The sequence below is a fragment of the Erpetoichthys calabaricus genome, chromosome 8 (assembly GCF_900747795.2).
Source record: "Erpetoichthys calabaricus chromosome 8, fErpCal1.3, whole genome shotgun sequence".
NCBI classification, from domain to species: domain Eukaryota; kingdom Metazoa; phylum Chordata; class Cladistia; order Polypteriformes; family Polypteridae; genus Erpetoichthys; species Erpetoichthys calabaricus.
In genome coordinates, this window is record NC_041401.2 from 67,574,446 (window position 1) to 67,595,852 (window position 21,407).

A 21,407-nucleotide genomic window follows, 5' to 3' on the forward strand; every position below is an offset into this window, starting at 1 on the left:
TAATAATGATAGAGTGTATAATTGTCATCTCATGGGTCTAAATTTCTTAATGGATTATCCTCATTTTGGAGCTTGCATGTGCTCTCTGTGTCTGCATGGGTTTTTTTCTGAATCCAGCTTCCTCCCAAACTCCCTGCACTTTATTTACTCAATGTGGGCCCATAGAATGCACATTGACGCAGTCAGTAAGGGAGTGACCTCCCACTTTGTTGGGTCCCCTGCTTTGCATCGCTTGCTGCTTACTTCTTCTGAGCCGAAATTGAGTATCCAGAGGATTGGTGGATTTGCTTTCACAAGGCACATTCCCACTCACTGGGCCCGCTAAAAGCAATCTAATCATACTGTATTTCATTAGAGGGTGGGAAGAAACTGGAGTCATCGATGACAACCGATAAGAACAACCAGAGAACACAAACAAGTGAGCAGACTAAACTCGGGCTTCTACTACTATTTACTGTGCCACCCTGCTGCCTTGAATGAATGTAACAATACATAAAAAATATCATCCATCCATCCATTTTCCAACCCGCTGAATCCGAACTCAGGGTCACGAGGGTCTGCTGGAGCCAATCCCAGCCAACACAGGGCACAAGGCAGGAACCAATCCTGGGCAGGGTGCCAACCCACCGCAGCATAAATATCATAGCATGAGTTTTATCCATAAATAAATAAGTCTTCCATATAGCCAATCTGCTTTTATCAGTAGTTAACAAAGATTACTTTAGCTGATGGATTTAAACTGAAAACCCCTTAGACATGCAAGCCACCTAAATGTGTGATCATGCAAAAGCCCCGCTGACAAGCCTTACTGATACTGCCTGGTTATTTTTTTGTCTTCTTCTACTATTTCTATTTCCTTTAGGTTGCCTGTAGGTCCCTCTGTAAGTGAGCTCTTTTCTTCTGCCTATTGGTCTGAGTATCATTTCAGTAACTAATATGTAAGACAACCTGTTTAAATCTGCAATTGGTTTGACTGTAACAAAAATGTGCCCCAGTCTCAGTTTAAGGCAACACTGTTATTTTTATTAGTGAGAATAACTAATCAAGTGCTCAGCAAATGGTTATGAAGTGAAACATACCTAGAAGGTACCTAGACTACAAACGATGTGTGCTCTGCTCTTATTATAATTATCATTATTATTATTATTATTATCTGTGCTGCATTGTGACACATTATGGGCTTCAGCCCCATGAAAACCTAAAGCCAGATTAAGCAGGTTCACAGAGTGGATGGACTGATTGATATTATTACTTACCTGATGGTTTTACCCAAGATCACTTACAATATCAATATACTTTAGAACTGTTTATTTTTTATGACAGGAATACAAGCTGGTTATTTGAGTTTCTTATTAGTATGGAGGCTGGAAATGGCAATCTTATAGTTTAAAGTCTAACAGCCTGCTGCTCTGCCACATTTATGTTGGATGGTCACAGGATTCTGAAAGGTGAAGTAGACCTGAGTGTTCAGCACTCAGCTCATCTCTGCAAATTTTCCGGCCAACAAGCAGCACAAAAGGCCTGCACTTTATAACTTGCACAAATTGCCCCTCATAATTGTGTTAAATTGGGATAGTGAGTATCAAAGCTGACATGCCCAGGTTCTGCTCAGAATTTTAATGGGGAACATTCTCCATTCTCCACATACACGGCCAACTGTGTTGCCCTGAGTCTGAAGCTCGATTACTTCTCTTTACTCCATCTCTGCTCCCTTTACCACTCATATGCCCAGTACCCATAAGTCAGCTAAATCACATCTGGAAACTACAGGCTAGACTTGGGGACATTACTGCCCTTTGGTATATCTAAGACTTTACCAGAAGGTCATTAAGCTTATAGGTTTTAGTCTACTTTCCGCATTTCTAGCCTCAGCCTTGATCTGCTCACTACAACAGAACCAGTAAGAGAAACTTGATAAAACAACTTTCTTAAAAAAACTTATGTAAAGTGTTGAAACATCTGCACATCGACACTAATCAGACATGGGTAGCCATGACTCATCTTGGTTAAAACACACCATCCATTTTACAACCTACTATTTTAGTTCATTTTAATGTTACAAAAATGTAGACAAGAACAGGCCAATCAGCCCAATAAAGCTTGCCAATCCTGTCCAACTAAATCCTCCAAAATCACCTCAAGTTCAGATCTGAAAGTCCCTAAACTCCTGCTCTCTACCACATTACTTGATAATTTGCTCCACAGTAGGTGCCTATTCTGGCAGTGATGGATGAAGAGTGATAATAAGCCCTAAATAGGATTATTTTTCTCTGTACATTTTCAAATTTGGCCATACTGTCTCCTTCTGAAAGTCTACTCCCTGCTCAGATGTTGCATCTGTCCTCAATGTCATCTCCTAAAATGCCAATCCTAATGACACCTGAATGTGGTGGTGCCTAACTGCAGCCAATGTCTCATGCACTAAAACCATTTGCTCGGCCTGGTACAGAGGAACTAATTTGACATCTTCAGCCATTGCCATCTAATCTCTATATATTTTACTCAGGCATCTCAACTAGGCCAACAGTGGGCAAAGGTCTACTTCTATTACTTGTTAGCCCCAGGCTCCTTCTTGAATCTCCTTGAGTTCTGCCACAAGAACCCCAATAATACACAATGGGACAAAGCCCTTAAATGTCACCCCACATTAGCTACTGGAGGGGTCGATTGCTGCAGTGGCACCTGACCAGCTGAGCCCTCATTTTGCCCTCTCGATACCCTCAGCGACCACATTGTCTAAACAAATACATTCAGCACTGTTTTTAGCAAGATGCATCTTCCATCGCTTGAAGTGTTTACTTTTCTTGCTCTGGTTTCTATTCATTTTAATTTATTTTTTTGTGTATCACTCTTTGCCGAGTGTCAGAGATTTTAATCATATTTACAAATAGATTTCATGTACCATTAAATTATTAAGCCATGTGGCATCTACATACTTGGATAAACACACAAATCTCATTGTGCACAATGTAACACAGAATGAATGTCATCTGCAAGTTCAAACACTAAATCCGAGGAATTGTCAATTGATAATGGAGGATAAAAAACCAAAACTCCAGTTTGCAACATTCCTGGATAAAATAAACCTCTGGGAGTCCACATTTGGTTATAACAGACATGGTCTTCAGTTCTTCTGACCTGGCTTAACTGGCTGCCCTCCATTGACACCAAGCAACACCTTCAGGATGTGCTAGACTCTTGGAAAAAGGGCAGATGGAATGAGAAGGTTCCCAGTGTCTCTGGTGTCACTTTCCATGGATAGGACTCATCACGTGGCAGTGTAGCCCTGGCAGCCAACGCCAAAGCGGAAGACTTAGAGCAGAAGCAGAACAGAAGAACATCAGTAGTAATCGCCATGTTTTCATTTTTGGGCAAGTGACGGAGTTGCAGTATGAGTGTGTTTGTTAATTAAGGCATTGCTCTCTCTTGATGTTTCAGTGCAGTGTTCAACGGCCTTTTGTGTTTCTGATGTCTCTGGTGTATGACTTTATCTTTGCTTCCTTGCACTATTTTCTAGTCCACAGTTCGGTTCAGGTTGCTCCTGGCCACTGGTTTGCAGTATCTTTATCATCTTTTTTCATTCAGCTTATGTCTTAATGCTCACACCTATGGAGTTGGCCAACATCTCGTTAAACTAATGGCATTATACATAACTGAGGCTTTATAAACTTGTATACAAGACTTAACTGAATGGGAATCATTTTGTGAAGAAATTGAATTCTGTGTAAAGCATCAGCTCAAAATCCACAGGCCTGCATTCATCAGACATGAACAACCACCATAGAACATCTCAATAATGTGCTAATACATCAAATGTGTTTCTGTGTAAATGTGAAGAAAAACAAGCTAGAAGCACAGTGCGCACCTCACCTCCCAGCCCTTCTCTCCTTTTTGTTGACGTAATGTGCTCCCAAAAATAAAAACACTAATGGCTCTTATTTCATTTTGTCTTGCAGTCTGCGGAGTTCTTTGATATGCTGGAGCGGATGCAGGTAGGAACCGTTTTTATCTTGTCACATTAGAACAAAACGATGGCCTTAAGCTGTAATTTGGTGAGATTTATGAAGTGATTTGTGCATATGCAGTGCTCTGCATGCCGGTTGAGGTCACTTGTCCTCAGAAGTGATAAGCTTCTTCTAAAGGAAGGTTCAAAAGGTTGCTTCATTTCTTACAATTCACCTAAAAAATGAATAGTACATCTTTTGAATGGAAGCCCTTGCTGTAGAGCACTCTATAGAATAAAAAGTGCTTGACAGATAAAAATGGTCCAGTATCCCGAAACACATTGGAGCAGGGTGTTCATTGAAAGGCAGGGTGCACCCCTTGTAAGAATGTCTAAAAGTGGCTGTTCACAGCTGAGCTGCGTATGGTTCATTGTATGGAGTGGCGCCTTGTCGTCTGCTGAACTGTCAGAAACAGTCACTTTAAAACGGAGGGTACATTTCATCAACAAGAATCTATGGCACATGTTATTATGCAGTACTTGTGGGATTAGATGCAGCCCACTTAGTGACTTAATATCAGGGAGTCCTCGGGCAGAATGTCTGGTTTGTGGCTCTCAAGATGTGGACAGTGGTCAGTTTTCTACTAACCATGTTTTTTTTCTTCTTCTATAGCCTTTTACTCTTCTATCCCCCCTTTTTAGAAGCGCATTTGATCCCGAAGTCCACATTTCTGAGTCCAGACAAAAGCATATGAGACTTTTTCAGATCTTGAAACCTGTTGATGTTAGCAAGACACAAGCATATGTGCAGGCACATTCATGCAGCTGGATTTTTAACTTCATTTCACCTTCATACATAAATGGAACCAAAATGCATTCCTGGGCTTCATATTTCTTTAGGCAGCAGAGCTGGGAGGTTCAGTAGCTGAATGAGACTAGCGCAAATAAAACATTTGACTCCTGCAGCAACACTCTTGTGTCGTTTTCTGCTGTTTTGTTCCACTTCAGTAGTCTTTTAGAAGAAAGGTCTATATCATTCCACAGGCTGCCAAGAATGAACATCAGGGCTGTCACTGTGGCTTCATGCAGGCTTTGTGGCAAGTGACTTGTTCTAATTCTCAGCTAGGAAATGTCCACACATATACAGGACAGCATGGTGAGAAGTCGTAGTGTCAAGGACCCAGGTTCAATTCCAGCATACTGGGGGGAATTTTATGCATTCTTCTTAAAAGTGATAAATAGATGGACACATATTTAAGAATTTGTTTCTGATTTCTCTGAGTACACTATTCATGTCAAATCACGTCATATCAATTTAGGAAACAAAATCAAAATATCTATTGTGAAAAGAACCAGCCTCAACATAGGAAAAAGGTTTGGGGCAGCCACTCATATATTGTCCCTGGCTGCAAAATGGGTAAATGAAAGAGCACTATGTGCACCGGTCAAGTTCCACGCTGAACTGCCTTAGTATTCCAAACTTGGTGGCTTTAAAGGCCAGGACCGGAAGTGACATGGCAGAACCCGGAAGTGATGTTCTTCTGGGTGCCTGAACCGGAAGTGATGTCTTCAAGGTTGAATCAGGCAGGTTTTCCCATGTTTGATTTGTAGAGACAACAGAAGAAGGTTTAGTGCACCCTGCCTCCCCCTGGCCTGGTGTGGAATTACCTTCACTTGGTCCATACAGCTTCCTCCTACTTGCACATGTGTGACACTATGTACAGTATATATATAAAATCCAACGTCTGTTTGTATGTCTGTTTGCTTTTCATGAGAGAACTACATAACGGATTTAGATCAGGATTTTTTCTATAACTTGCTTGAGCATTCCAGTTGATTTTGTGACTTTTGTCATCAAGCTAAGTGTCATAGTTTGCTTACGGTACTAATTTATTTGCGCCAACCTCCGTTTGAGTCAGTCTACCTCTTGCCACGTGTTGGAGTGGACCTTGCCTCTGCTTAGCTAGCAATACCTGTTTGTTCAGCAGACATTATCGTCTACAGATTGTTGAGGAGTAACATTTGATGTTTTTGAGAGAGAGATCAGGGCTACGTCTGTTTTAGAGGGTAGCTGCTGACTGCCAGAGGTATCACTGCCACGTGTTTTTCTTCCCACGTGGGGGACGCTCTCCCGTCAGAGCTTAACACGATCAAATACAGTGGCAACGTTTGACGTTGGAGTGTACCTACCTTCTGCTTGGCCAGAATTACATTTTTTTTTACATTGATTTTTAAAGTTTGTCCTGATTCATTACTACATGGGCGGAGCTGCGGGGGACAGCTAGTATCAGATAAAGAGCACTCTAAAGAGCCTGTGTATTAGACAACTGTAGTTCATGTTGAGGAAGCCTCTCCACTCTGTAACTACTTAACATAATGAGGATAACTTACTACAAAATTTACTATCAAAAATATCTCAGTGGTAGCACTACAACCTAACTACAGTTTCAGAAGACAGTTGCTGTTGTAGTATCTGGAACTGCACCTTCTTCTGAGAAGGCAGTGATAGAGCTTTAGTGCTAATTATGTCCATTTCTGTGGATGCCATCACTGCATTGATTATAAAGCGGCAAGAGAGCAGATCCAGATGGAAATGTTGATGGTATTTCATACTGTGGGTGTCATGGTTTATATGCCTTTTCAGAGTTGTGTGGAAGGAAGGCATAGTATCTTGAGAATGTCTAAATGTGGTGGTGGTACTACAGCAGGTGAATGTTACAGTTACAGTGGGATTACACTCCTCGGTCTTTTAGAAAAAGCCTTTGCCAGTGTACTGGAATGGGAAGCACAGATCCAGGAGGTCTAATGCGAATTTCATTTTGGTGCACGAACTCTCATATTTTACAGCTGTAGGATTTTGACAGTCCTGTCCATATGTAATTTGTAGACCTGGAAAATGTCATTTAGTCATACCCTGTCAAAGATCTGAAGGAGTAAAGGGTTTCTTCATAGCTGCTGTTTTCCATTCAGTCTCTGCCTTTCAAAGGTAGTAACAGAACAGAAGGCAGTACACATTTCTTTCACTATCTTCAAATTAGAAATTTTGTTAAACAGAAACTGCCCGATTTTCCTCACCTCGTACCCTCCACCATGCTGGAAAAAATACTACTCAATTTCAAGGAATTAAACACCATTTCCACATTATATAAAATCTTATTAGAGTCGTTACCTTTCAAAGACCCAAGAGGACATTGGGAAGAAGATCTCTTAATCAATATATCAGAAAAGGAGTGGTAGGTAGCAAAGCAGAGAATTCACTCAAGCTCCATATGCGCAAAGCATAGAATTATTCAACTAAAAATTATATATCGAGCTCATCTGTCTCGCTTAAAACTGTCCAAAATGTTTCCAGGGCAAGATCCAACCTGCGAACGCTGCAACCAAGCTCCTGCCTCACTGGGTCACATGTTCTGGGCCTGAACCAAACTAACATCATTTTGGACCAAAATTTTTAAGTGCCTTGCAGACAGCCTTGGGGTCACAATCCCTCCTAACCCATTAACAGCTGTGTTCGGTGTTCTTCCAGACGGACTTGAAGTGGAGAAGGACAAGCACACGGTGATTGCATTCACTACACTTTTGGCACGCAGACTTATTTTGTTAAATTGGAAGAATCCTAATTCTCCTCTTATAAGTCAGTGGGAAACCGATGTTTTATATTATTTGAATTTGGAAAAAATCAAATTCTCAGTTAGAGGATCTGTACAGAATTTTTTTAAAACCTGGCAGGATCTAATCAATATTATTTTAGAATAAGAGAAATAACTATTACCACATTTAATTCCCTTCTCCATTTTTTATTTACCTTTATATATATCTCTTCCTTTCTTTTGTTTATTGTTGCCTTATTAAAAAGCCCTAAGCAATTCTCCTTTGGCTAAGCTCTCCTTCTCAGGGGTGGGGTTTGATTTATCTTCAATTTTTTTTTTGTTATAAATTTATCTATTTGTATGGAATGATTACAATAAAATTAATAAATATAAAAAAAAAGAACAGAAGGCAGTAATTTTCTGTGCCCACTTCATCAATCTTTGTAGTACTTTCTGGACCTGTACTAATTTAATTTAGTTTTGTTATATACAGTAAATGCTTATTAATACAGTTTACTGGCAACCCTTCCCGTAAACAAAGTGGCAATATACAAAAGCAGAGACTTCATCTGTAACAGGGCTTGATACAAAGACTTAGAGCAAAGATACAATAAAAACTCACCTACTCCACTGGGTCTAAATAAACACAAAAATCTGCAATTAGCATCAAAGTAGGGTGTCGCTCCTTCAGCAACATTTCCTGTTGACTTCCAGTGACATTCATTGAGAGTTTGCCATCATTGGCTGGGCTCTCCTTTTGATCTGTGATTCTTTTGTCCAGGCTCAATCCTGCCCTTGAGTGAGTTACACCATGACACATATAAACTGAGCAGCCACAACATTAAAACCACTGGCATGTGAAGAGAGTACCACTGATTATCTCGTTACAATGCCAACAGTCAAGGGTGGGATATATTAGGCAGCGTATGCGCAGTCAGTTCTTAAAGGTGTGTTGGAAGCAAAAAAAATGGGCAAGCGTAAGGATCTGAGTGACTCTGACACGGGCCAAATTGTGATGGCCAGATAACTGGGTCTAAGCATCTCTAAAACAGAAGGTGTTTTGGGGCGTTCCCAGTATGCAGTGGTTAGTACTTCCAAAAATGGTCCAAGGAAAGACAACAGGGAAACCAGTAACAGGGTATTAGGAGCACAAGACTCATTGATGCGTGTGGGGGGAGGCTAGCCATCCTTGACTGATCCCACAGAAGATCCCACAAATTGTTGAAAAACTTTATACTAGCCTCGAAAGAAAGGTGTCCAAACACAGCTTGCACCTTATGGGGCTGTGTAGTCAAAGGCACGGGTCAGCGTGCTTGTGCTGACCCCCATCAACAGCCGTAAGTGCCTTCTGAAGTGAGCGTCAGAAGTGGACCATTGAGCAAAAGAAGAAGGTGGTCTGTTCTGATGAATCATTTTTTCTTTTGGATCATGTGGACAGTCAGGTGTGTATGCATTGTTTACCTGGAACAGAAATGGCAGCAAGATGCACAATGGGAAGATGGTATGCTGGGGGAAGCAGTGTGATGCTGTGGGCAGTGTTTTGCTGGGAAACCTTGGGACCTGGCATTCATACACTTACCACCCATCTAAAGATTTTTACATACAAGCATGGGAACGGTATTCCCTGATGGCAGTGGCTTCTTTCAGCAGGATAATGTGCCCTGACACCCTGCAAAAATTGTCCCAAAATGGTTTGAGGAACATGGTAAAGATTTCAAGGTGTTGACTTGGCCTCCACATTTCCAAGATCTCAATTTGATCAAGCATCTGTGGTATGCACTGGAAAATGTCATGGATGCACCACCTCACAAGTTGCAAAACTTGAAGGATCAGCTGCTAACGTCTTAGTATCAGATACCACAGGACACCTACAGAGGTCTTGTGGAATCCATACCTCGATGAGTCAGAGCTGTTTTTTTCAGGTATGAAGGGGACCTTCATAATATTAGGCAGGTGGTCTTAATGTTGTGGCTGAGCAGTGTATGTTACAAGCAGTAAGGCTTGAGCAGAACTTTGGTGTCTTCCCAGTGTGAATCATGCCTTGTAGAGTGGCGGTAGTTTAATATATCTTACCTGTTCATTCAAAGCAAAAGGAGAATTAGACAGAGGACTCGGGTCCCAACAAAGCAGACAAACAAGACTCTTTGAATCCCAGTATGGTAAGAAGGTGCTCTGGAGAGAAGTTTCCCAAAAGCACCAGCAGATAAAATGTGCTGTGGGAGGCTAGCAATGCACCACTTCTATCAGTTCAATTAACTACAATGTCCTGGTTGTGCAGCTGTTTAAATATTGGATATACTAAGGCCAGCAGAGAGCGCTCTATCATGATGGTCCAGAACTTTGTAAGAACATCCCTCACACCTTAAGTGTATTTAAATACTTCCCCAGTGACGTCAGTAATCAAGGGGCTATTCTGGAGTGCTGTTTTTTAAAAAAGACGCTCATCATACTGGAATTGATTCTAAAACGTGATACCTGGAAGACATTTACGTTCATAAAGTGAATGGACAAAGGCAAAATAATGGGAGGAAAGAAGGCTCCAAAGAAGTAAAAGGAGAGGTGTGAAATGAGAGGAAAATGTTTGTAGATTTCAGGATGTGAAGAAAAGCGAAGCACCTAGACAGAGGCAGCTTCCTGGCCAGCTTGGCCTTTTCAGTACAGTACTTGAGTTCCTGTGTGAAGTTCCCTCAGAAGAGTTCAAGGAAGTGTGACTCTTAAAGAACATGTTTGTCGAGTTTTGTTTTAACATAAAGCTATTTTGATTGCCACCTTCACTGACAGAAATTGTGACATTGCTTTCTCACGGTCACATCTCCTGTGAATAGAGATTGGTATGGAAGATGCATATGGAAAGATGGCCAAGTCCCGATTGTGCACATGTACTTGCAGTGTCCAGGATGTAAAAGCTTATGAGCATTTGCCTAAAATCACTGCCTAACCCTTTTTTCAAAATGTCCAGTTGTCACTGGGTGGAGGAGTTATCTGTGTTGTAATGGAATAGGACATTCTGCACTGTAGAGGGAGACTGTAGGTTTCAATGGAGTAGACTCAAGTCCTCCTCCTTTGGAATTTGCATTGCAGAACAAAAATATCATGTGAAATGAAATAAGAATTTGCCTTCTGTGCAGGCATTCTTAACTTGTTTGTTAATAAAAATGATGGATAAATGGCTAGCTGTCAACTTATAAGCATTTGAAGGGTGATTAAACCTGAAAAAGCTATTAAATGCCTTTGAAAAATACACAGTTGTACTGCACTAGACGAATGGATGGACGGACGGACATAGATAGATAGATAGATAGATAGATAGATAGATAGATAGATAGATAGATAGATAGATAGATAGATAGATAGATAGATAGATAGATAGATAGATAGATAGATAGATAGATAGATAGATAGATAGATAGATAATACTTTGCTTATCCCTAAAGGGCAATTAATACTTTACAGAATCCCAAAATACAGAAATATCATGACAAATAACAACCCCTCCAAACACACACAAGAACGTGTGGCTTGGTTGATGATTAAAGATCTGTTGCCCTGTCTAATAATAGGCTTGTAGGTGGGTGTACGATGGTGTAGATTATGGTCAGATCTATCAAGCTATGCCAAAGGTTTACACTTAAATGCATTTCACATTTAACTAAAGCAAGTCCAGCTTGTTGTGTCCACAAATGTAATGTGACACAAACTGATGGTAGGTTTGTCATTGTTCCTTCCAAAGTCTCAGGTTAAAAGTCACTACATAATCATGGTGACCCATCAATATAGAGTGTGTCCTTCATCATTAATTAATGTATAATTAGAGTGTAAAGTAGCACGCTCATCCACAAAAATGGAATGCTATAACGAGCGTGTTGCCCAATTATATAAGACCTCAAATCCAAGCACTGAAAGTAAATGTAGAATTGAAGGTGAGTTGATCCTCTGGGCTTTTCTACGAGTGAATAGAATTTCTCCAAGTGAACTACGATGTCTGACTCAGCACTCTGCCCGCTGCTGCATGTGAACAAACCTCAGTGCCCTGTGTGATTCTCCCTCTGTCTCCGAATCCAGGTCTCCAAAACAGAAGAACAGAAGAGTGGGACCCAGAAAAACAAGGTCAGCCTGTTCCCCTGACCTGAAAGTGCGCACATCAACCCGTCCTCCTATGAATGCCACCTTGCCCTTATGTGTTCATTATTTTGCCTTGTCATTTGTCAGAAGGGGCTGCCAATCAGTATGAATGACTTCATTTGTTCATACGAGACTCCCATCTCCTCCCGTCATGGGCCCTGGAGCTTCATTTATTCTGTTACCAGCTTTAAACCCTTTGAGCACCTCTTACCCTTTTTTATATCCTGTCTTTGTTTTTAACCCAAAGTGCGAATTTCATTGTTTGTAATAATTCCTTAATTAAATCACTCCCTTTTTTCAGTTCAAACATTTCCATTAACTGCTGCTTTAATTTTCTCTTCCCACTCATTATGCACTTGACCTTATTTTTTGGTTATTCCTTATTTCATTGAATTATTCACTTAACCTTGGTTTATTTATGAATGGTTAGTACAGCTTTTCTCATTCTGTTCTTTCCTCCCTTTGTACTTTTCAGGTTGATTCAATTTTCTTGTTATTCTTCTGGAGTTTTTTTTACTTTAGCTGATTCTTGTATCCATGTCTTCCATATGCACATTAGATTATTTACACTCTTTTGAATTTCTTCTTTAAGTCTGTATTTGCTGTGTTTGTAAAGCCCTATTCATTGATTCTGTGCTGCCTGCTTATTGACTGAGCAGACACTCTTTCATTCATTCATTTTTTTCTTTCAAAGCGTATTTATATATTCATTTACCCATTCCTTCTCTAATTCAAAGCCTTGGATGTGTGCCATCTCCTTTTTCTGATTTATGTACTGTATGTCTTCATCTGTTCCTTTAGTCTTTTGTTTACACCTCCTCATGCAATGACTGTTTCCATCATCAAATGCAGTGCTCTCATTGGCCTTTGTGTTCATTAACACAAGCAAATGAACTCATTCAGTGCTGCACTTTAACATGCTGCTGTGAATCGCTTCCTTGTGCTTTGTGAAGTGCCATGTGATGGTATGTTTTATGGTCTGCCTTCGCATTTTGACTCGGTGTTTATGCCAACCACATTCCCTTCTGCAGTGGAGTAAAACTTCTCTTCACTGTCTCTCATCGTTAATTCATCAGACAGCAGCACAGTGAACATTAAGGCCAGTTGATGCAGGGTTCAGTCTTCTCACTTTTGTTTCATGGTGGTGGTAATGTGGTACGATCTATAATAACCAAACACTATATATACTGATGTGTACTATTTCAATCAGGTGCTACTAATGTTTTGGGAACTAACACAAAGTTATCGAATATGAGGCTTTTCCCTCATCGCACAATGAGTTTTCTGAAGTCAAGTGCCAGCTAGTTTCTTATGTTAAATTCAATTTAAATACATTTTATATCAGGGTTCCTGTGGAAAGTGCAGTTTTGACAATGCAGCCTAGTGGTTCATGTGTTGGACTGGGCTGTTTTTTTTTTTTTTTTGTTCTTTATTTCACCTTATACAATTTGTACAGCGCCCCTGGAGCAATTACAGGTTAAGGGTCTTGCTCAAGGGCCCAGCAGAGTAGGATCTCTTTTGGCAATGACAGGGAATCGAATCGGCAACCTTCGGGATACCAGCGCAGATCCTTAGCCTTAGAGCCACCACTCCACCCCTAAATAAATATGGCTCATGTCGAGAGAGGACGCGAACCTGAGTCTCAGGACTGCGAGGCAGCAGTGCTATCACTGCGCCACTGTATTCATACTGCTGTTTACCCTCACTCAGAGTGTGACCCTGAGGGAGACCCTTCAAAGTGCCACTACTCCAGCTGCAAAATACAGAAACAATTGGTCTATATTTGAAAAGTGCAATCAGTTCACAATAGTAAGGCACTTAAAGATTTTAAAGGATACGTTTCACTTTTTTCAAGTTGAAGTTATTTCTTTATAATCATGGTGTATATTTATTTGCCACATAATATTGAGTTTTAAAAGTGAACCATTTTTTTTATAAATTTAATAAATTGCCTGTTTACAATAGGGCTGAAGAGTACCGGGTCCATAGGTGAATGAAACAGCCTTAAAATTACCAAATGCATTCCCTTTGAAGCAGCAAAGGTTTCAACTTAAGAAATTGTGTCTTCCACATTTATGAGGCATCTTTGTAATAATGAAAGGAAATAAGAAATAATTATTTTATCACAGAGTTCTTGTAAATATTTTTCTTGAGGTAAGAATATATTTCCTGTTCACTTGTCTGCTCACAGTCGCCATCACCTATGAACTTTAAATTTAAATAAGGAAGTTAACCAGCATGAAACCAAACACATATCTGAAGCTGTTTAGATCAATTTTGTCTTTCGAGGTGATAAAAACAAAATATAAACAAGATATAAACAAAAATTTATAAAAAAGAGTATACAGTTTCCATCAACTTCCCTGAAGCAATCAAGATACCTGAAAGTTATAGCTTGTCTTGCTTAGGCTGGATGTGAACACTCAAATGGAAGATGTATTAAAAGCAGATCTGTGAGTTTGTAGCAGTCACAGCTTCATGAATGACTACTTGCAGTCCACGATGGTTGCCCATTATTGACACCTGCTGAAGTTCCAAACATACCTCAGGTGATCGATTTCACAGCATCTGTAAGTGAAGCGGGCTAAAATTTAGAACTGTTCAATATTAACAATGGACATGGTGTTTACTAACAACCTGGATGCAGTATAGGCGAGTAGCTCTTATGAAGAGTGGCAAGGTAGAGCAATCATTAATGGTGCTGCTTAGAACAATCTAGATGAGAGCAGGCGATTCAGCCCAACAAAGTTCGCCAGTTGTGTCCACTTTATTTTTCTAAAATAACAAATCAACTTTTCAAAGTCTCTAACGTCCTACTGTCTACCACACTACTTGGTAGCTTATTCCAAGTGTCTGGTTCTCTGGGTAAAGAAAAATATCCTAATGTTTGTGCGAAATTTACATTTAACAAGTTTCCAACTCTATCCCCGTGTTCTTGATGAGCTCATTTTAAAATAACAGTCTCGATCCACTGTACTAATTCCCTTCATAATTTTAAACACTTCAATCATGTCACCTCATAATCTTCTTTTGCTTAAACTGTTAAGACTCAGCTCTTTTAATTTTTCCTCATAACTCGTCCCCTGTAGCCCTGGAATCAGCCTAGTCGCTCTTCTCTCTTTTTCTAGCGCTGCTATGTCCTTTTTGTAGCCTGGACACCAAAACTGCACACAGTACTCCAGATGAGGCCTCACCAGTGTGTCATAAAGCTTGAGCAGAACCTTCTTGGACTTGTACTCTACACATCAGGGCGCTATATAACCTAACATTCTGTTAGCCTTCTTAATGTCTTCTGAACACTGTCTGGCAGTTGGTAGTGTGGGAAGCCATTAAGAAGGCTAACAGAATGTTAGATTTTCAGGCCTGACATGCCTGGTCAGTGTCTGTGTGGAGTTTGCACATTCTCCCAGACTAAGTGTAGTGTTCTCTCTAACACACCCAAAGCCATAAAGATAATTTGAAATGGCGATTTCAGGTTAGCATGAATGGGATTGTGCATCTCATGTTCCTGTGATGGGCAGGTGCTAACGTTTCTTGCCTTTCATGCGGTGTTGCAAAGGATTGGCGAGATGAAGTGCAGAGCCGGTTTTCTTTTAAAATGGCATAATCTCACAAATAGTTTGTTTACTTTTTAATTTATTTCTAATGTGATGTGGATGCACTGCTTTAAGACATGGGTTAATATTCAATTACATTCTTGCCTTGAAAAATGGACATTGTTTTCATGTGTGGACCCTGTTACCTTTCAGCTTCATTGCAAGTTGCAACAACTTTTTTATTTTTAAAATTTATAAAAATGTTATGAGGAAAATTAATATAAATCATTTATGAGTGCCATGCTTGTCAGTCTGATGTCCTGACTGGGATGAAGATGTTTCCTTATGAGGAAGAGGGGCCAGAATGGAAAAAACGTAGATGGATGGGCATCCCGACCAGACTGAGGGTTTGTTCCATGTTTTCTTCCCAGGGTCATGCCCCCACACCCCCCCCACATCCCCCCCCAGTACACACGATGGAAGTATCCCACTAGTGGAACCCTCATATGGATATCCGCAGGGCAGGCTAGGAATTGTTGTGCTGTGGGACAGCACTGTCGGGGTTCTTAGGTGCCACCAGAGGGAGCTGCAGGGGAGCACTAATCCCTCCTTTGAAGAATTTTACTGCTTCCAACATGCAATGCTGTGGCACTAGAGGCACTCCCGGGTCCGGCATAAAAGCAGCCAGTTTTTCCTGCCTCAGAAGTCAGAGTCAGGAGGAGGTTAATGAGACTATGTGGGAGATTTGGAAAGAGAAAAAAGAGTTTATGACTTTGTTATATTGTCTGAAAAGGAGGAAATTGGACACATGTTGGCTTAAATAAAGCTGTATTTGAACTGGTGACTTTGTTGTGTAGTTGTGCCTGGTGTTTGGGGCTCAGTGGCTCCCCCTGCTGGTCAAACACATGATTGTAAAGAAATAACTTTGACATGAAAAGAGAACTTATCCTGTAAGTTAAATGAGGATGTACTGTGGCAGGATCATGGCCTAGTGGTCAATGCATTGGCCTTTTTAAAACCCTTTGCTCTGTAACACCTTTATTTGAACAATATGGAAACCATTTTACAATATATGTAAGTTGTTTACTGTATGAAAGTACAATATTGTTTAAAGCTGTTTTATTTATCTAAATATCGATATAATGCTGCTGATTTATGGAACTGCTGACAAAACTCAAGCTGTCGGACTCAGTCCACCTGCAGACAGGGTCCATTTTGGCGTCATGATATTATGCACTCGCTCCATCTTTGTGCTATCAGCTGGATGGATGCTCTACCAGGATGTCTGTATACTTTAAATAAAGTAAGAATACCAAGCCTGTCACTTCTAGTAAAATCCTACTAGTTAAAACTAGTTGTAGTTAGGAGATGCCATCAGCAAGCTCAGAACATATCGGGTTTCATCATAGTAGTAATTGTGCCAATGAAAGCAACAGCAGTGATTAAATCTGATGCCAACTTGACAGTGCCTGCATTTATTCATTTCCTTAACAAACAAAAAAATAACAAAGCAGTCGTCATTCTTTGTGAGTTCAGGTTCATGGAGATTATGAAATCAACAAAAATGTCGTATTGAAAAAGCAAGCATTTGAGATTCCTAAGTCAGGAGCTGTACACTTGCCCAATTCCAGTATATCATGCAGTGTTGCTTTGTGCTGATGCCTCCGGGGACTTTAGGCTCCATTTCCAGCCAAGCCACTTTAAATGTCAAGTTTTCATGTTATCACGATGTTTGCACAGACATCCTCAAGTTATTCCAGGCCTCTCTCAAAGTTGTGAATGCCGAGCTCAGTTATGTGAGTGTGCCTTAGCATCGTATGCAGGCTTGTTTACTGCCTTGAATTCAATGTTACCACAATACGTTTTGACTCTCCAGGAACCTATAATGGAAAAAAATGAACGGATAAAAAGATACGGAAAAAAAAAAGTTATTAGTTGACATACAATTGTTGGATGGCCCAGCAGATAGGTTCATTCCTCCTCTCTTATTGAAAGCCGCCTCCATGTTTTGCATTTTGAGCTTACTGGAAAGAGACTTTGTATTCTTACTTTTATAACAAACCCTCATGCAACATGTTTGATACTAGAACTAATACAGCTAACATCATTTTGCAATTAATCAATTTATCTAATCCATAACACAGTGTGAGCACCTCAGTTTTTGAATAGCCTCTGCTGTGCTTCCATTCTTTTCCTTATGCCATGCTAACATGTTTTTTTTTTCCCCTTTAGGATGACTACATTCCCTACCCCCGAATTGAAGACGTAAGTTATCCCATTTGATGACTACACATTTTTTTCCAGTTAAACATTCTTCTTATTTCTTATCTCGTTTAGAATGATGTGATTAGGAAAATGTGAAGTGTTCGCTCTGTGGATTCTAGGCGGTAACTTCTTACATTTTTCAAAGACAAAGTCTTTTAATGAAACTTGCAAAAATGAAACGCAGAGTTCAAGTAACACAGGAGTTGGTTCTTCTAGTGCTAAAACGACTCTGGGCTGCAGCCATGCTTGTGACCAGCCCGCCTAAAGGCCCCTTGTGCCTGTCCTTTCAGCACTGAGCCATGATGTGTTTCGGGGGGACCTTGTACAGTAACTACCAAGTATTGGAATTGGCATTCACTTGTCAGCACCCAGAATTCCTTTTTGAACAATAAGTTAGTTAATTAAAAAATAATTTAAACGGATTACTCAAATTCCAGGTGCTGTCTATGGTGGCATTTGATCCTAGGTGCCAAGCCAATGTTCTCTGCTTCTTTCTTTTTAAGATATTAGACAAGGGAGGACCTTATCCTCCGATTATTCTACCTCAATTTGGTGGTTACTGGATCGAGGATGTGGAAAACGTTGGCACTCCCACATCTTCAGAAAGCAGTTTTTATGATGATGAAGAAGGGGGATTAAGTCCTGGTACCTGCGGATACAAGTTGGAATGCAACAGCACTCTGCGGGCGTATCGTAACCACTTCCTGGGCAAGGTGAGTTGCCATCTTTGGAGACAGGCTGCAGACTACAACACGGCCTAGAGTCTGTACAAGCCGCTACAGCAAGATGGATAGGAGCGGTCCAGGTTGGCTGCAGGTGCCATGTCCCTCTTGAACTAGGAATTGCCGATAGTCATGTCAGGAATGAGCCAATGTAATGGGTACTCAGAACAAGCAAGAGACCGTGCAGAGTGCTTTGTGCTTCTATTCCAACAAACTCAAATAAAGTCAAAGTGCAAAATAGTGCAGTGCTCCATTCGTTAAAAATAAATTAAAAATCCTATATGATCAGGAGCACTTGAGAAGGTTAAAAGTGAAAAAAAAAGTCAATAAATAATGCAGTCATAAAACAAGGTTAAAAATCACTGGCAGAATCCATTCCTTACAAATAATCCTGAGTCACGGTGCTTACATTCTAAAGGTGATGCTTCCTCCGCTTACTCTTTAGGAGTCTCTGTAGCCAGAGGGATCTCTCGTCCACCAACAGGTGCAGTCAACCTTTAAAACAGGTTTGGGTCGCTGCCACCATCCTAGGCATTCAGCAGAGAGCCGGACCAAGCTATGCCCCTTTCTCTTGGCCAAAGTGGTAGGTCACTCCTGCTCCTTAGTGCGTTCAACAGGAAGGAGTGACCTCTGCCCCTCGAACAGCAGCCGCATGCTCCTCCTAGGCACATTCTCGACCACCTGCTTCCCCTCCTCAACAGCACTGGCTCCTCCAAGATTCTGCTTCTTCATTTCCTTTCACTTCATTTTAACCTTTGTTCTTCTCTGTTTTCCTGTTTACTGTTCAGGATCTTCTTAATTCATAACTCTGTGGGCACTGCATCCTAATTACAGCCTGCTTAGAGTCAATGAGAAAACTGGATTGAAGTGTTCCCTCACATGCAAACACAACCAGCCCTAGCCTGCCCAAACACACACACACACACACCCTGAGCCGCACTGTTTTTATTTAAAACTTGCACACTGCCACGGACCCTAACGTTCATCACTCTAGTGCCTTTTGAAACACAGAAAAAATTTACCAAAGAGTGCCAATTAGATGTTTTATTTTAACAAAAAATAAGTGAGTCAATGAGGGCTGATCACAGTGTGAATACAAAGTTAAACGCAATGCCCCACTGGACCTGACCACAAAGATGATTGTCCATCTCCTGACCAACCAGACCAGAATTCTCCCCTCTTCTCTTATCTATGGCCTCTGAGTCTTTGTCCTTCTCAGTTTCCAATTCTAGACTCAGTGTGCTGCATCCTGGGAGTAGTCTTCAATTCCCGTCCATTTACCTCCAAAGTCAGATGTCGAAGCTGGGAATGACGTTATACCCAAGTTGAACACATTCCAATAAAACATTTGGAAAAACAATACGGACACCTCCTGGAAAACCTTTGTTGTGCTTGCTAGTTTGGAATCCTGACAACTAGTGAACAATGCATTAGGCGGTATTTTGTGCATCCAAACACCGGAGCAACATGTCCACAGACCGAAGTTGGACAGTACTGTGTGTGCAACTGGTTTAATAAGACACAAATAGACAGGAGTGCAAATAAACAGTAGAATAATACAGCTTTCACAAAAGATGGAGGTGTATGTCACCATTTTAGATTGATGTCATAATCTGAAGTCAGATAAACTCAGACTTGATAAACCAGGCCAGAGTTTCTGAATAGAAAATCTGACTAGTAGGGTCATTCCAGCTGAAAATTCCGACTTAAGAACTCTGACACTGACTTCCCACTGCAAATGGAACACAACATAAGGTTACTTTCAGGCTATACCTTGGAATCTCTTCCCAGGTCAAGAGTGCCCTAAATAATTCTGAGGATATTTACCAACATTGCCATCTTGTGGCAATGTCCACAGTCATACAATTGTCTCCCGAGCAAACCAGATGAGCTAGCTAAATGAGCTGGAAGGTCAATCAATTCTTCTTTACATTTACAAATTTTGCATTCTGACATTGAAAACAAACTGCTTTATGTCGGTAAATATAATTAAGTTCTCCTGGTAAATGCTGTTATCTTTGTTTATGTGATGCTGATGACGAAATTCTTATCCAATTTATTGATGGAATGATGCAAAAGTGTGTACCTACAAGAATCTGTTTTTTTTCCATTAGTGTGCTCTCTCATAAACCAAATTAACATGACAGAGATATATTTGTAGTTAATGGCTCCAAAGCTTTTCACAGAACTGTTCCATTAGAATAGCTGAAATGACTCAAGCATAGTTTTCTTAGAAAGAAAAAAAGTAATTAGTCGTGCTTTTTTAATCTCTTCAGGAACATCTGAATTTTTACTGCACAGGAAGCAGCCTTGGAAATCTTATACTCTCCCTTAAGCACGAAGAAACAGAACCCCAAGAGTTTCTGAGGATAATACTCAGGTAATGACTCATGAGAAGAGGGTCAAACCATCTTTCTATTGTTTGATACTTGTTCGAGCTCAAAATATAAAAATATATGTGTTCGTTGTTAAACAATGTTTTTAAAGCAAAAGTGATTGGTCAGAAACAATATGCTGATCTTATATAATGACATTGTCAGTCTCTCGATCAGTGCCTTTTTTATTTTCAAAAATAGGGGTGGATATTTGAGGAGTAAACCGCAAGACAATGATTATATTATGTACATTAAAGAACCATCATATATGTGTTATTTATGACTTTGGGATGATGGGGTAGTGTGCTGGGTGCAGGAATTGAACTGTAGTCATTGATTTCAGTTTCCTTCTGTAAGTCCAAAGACATTTTGGTAGGTTGATTGATCCCCCCAAATTGACCCATATGAGTGAACCTGCTCTGTAACTGACTGACACACAATGGAATCCCATCCACAACTGCTTTTTGCCTTGAACTGGTTGCTTCTGTACCAGATAAAGACAGGAAATGAATGACTGAGAGCAGGTCATTGTAGCATTTTTTTTTTTTTTCTTTTTTTAATGCTGGCTTACTCAACATCAGAGATTTTCTATTTAAACATTGATGCGTTGCATTTTATTATTGGGAGTTGTAAGTTAATATTAACAAACACTACACCTGGACTGTGAGAAGGTTTAAGTCTCTAACAATACAGATTACAAGACATGTCACCATTTTCTAACCCCTAAAGTAGACTCAAAAGATGTATTACAGTAAGGGCTGCCATGGTGCCCCCATCCCTCCAAAACCAAATCCTTGGAACATTTTCTCTCCACCCTTTCAAATAACTCTGATCAGTCAGTTACAACATGGACT

General features: G+C 40.4%; 1 protein-coding gene across 10 annotated transcripts in view; it reads left to right on the top strand.

Moving 5' to 3' along the window:
* rap1gap2a (RAP1 GTPase activating protein 2a) overlaps positions 1-21,407 on the top strand; it is a 451,901-nt gene that overhangs the window by 394,189 nt on the left and 36,305 nt on the right. For 6 of the 10 annotated variants that reach the window (XM_028806691.2, XM_028806694.2, XM_028806695.2 and 3 more), the window contains 5 exons: positions 3,957-3,992; positions 11,596-11,640; positions 17,424-17,456; positions 17,960-18,169; positions 20,455-20,558. In XM_028806691.2, coding sequence (XP_028662524.1) covers positions 3,957-3,992; positions 11,596-11,640; positions 17,424-17,456; positions 17,960-18,169; positions 20,455-20,558 — 428 coding nt within the window. The remainder of the gene's footprint in view (positions 1-3,956; positions 3,993-11,595; positions 11,641-17,423; positions 17,457-17,959; positions 18,170-20,454; positions 20,559-21,407) is intronic. The other 4 variants (XM_028806692.2, XM_051930963.1, XM_028806697.2 and 1 more) reach the window with 1 other exon arrangement.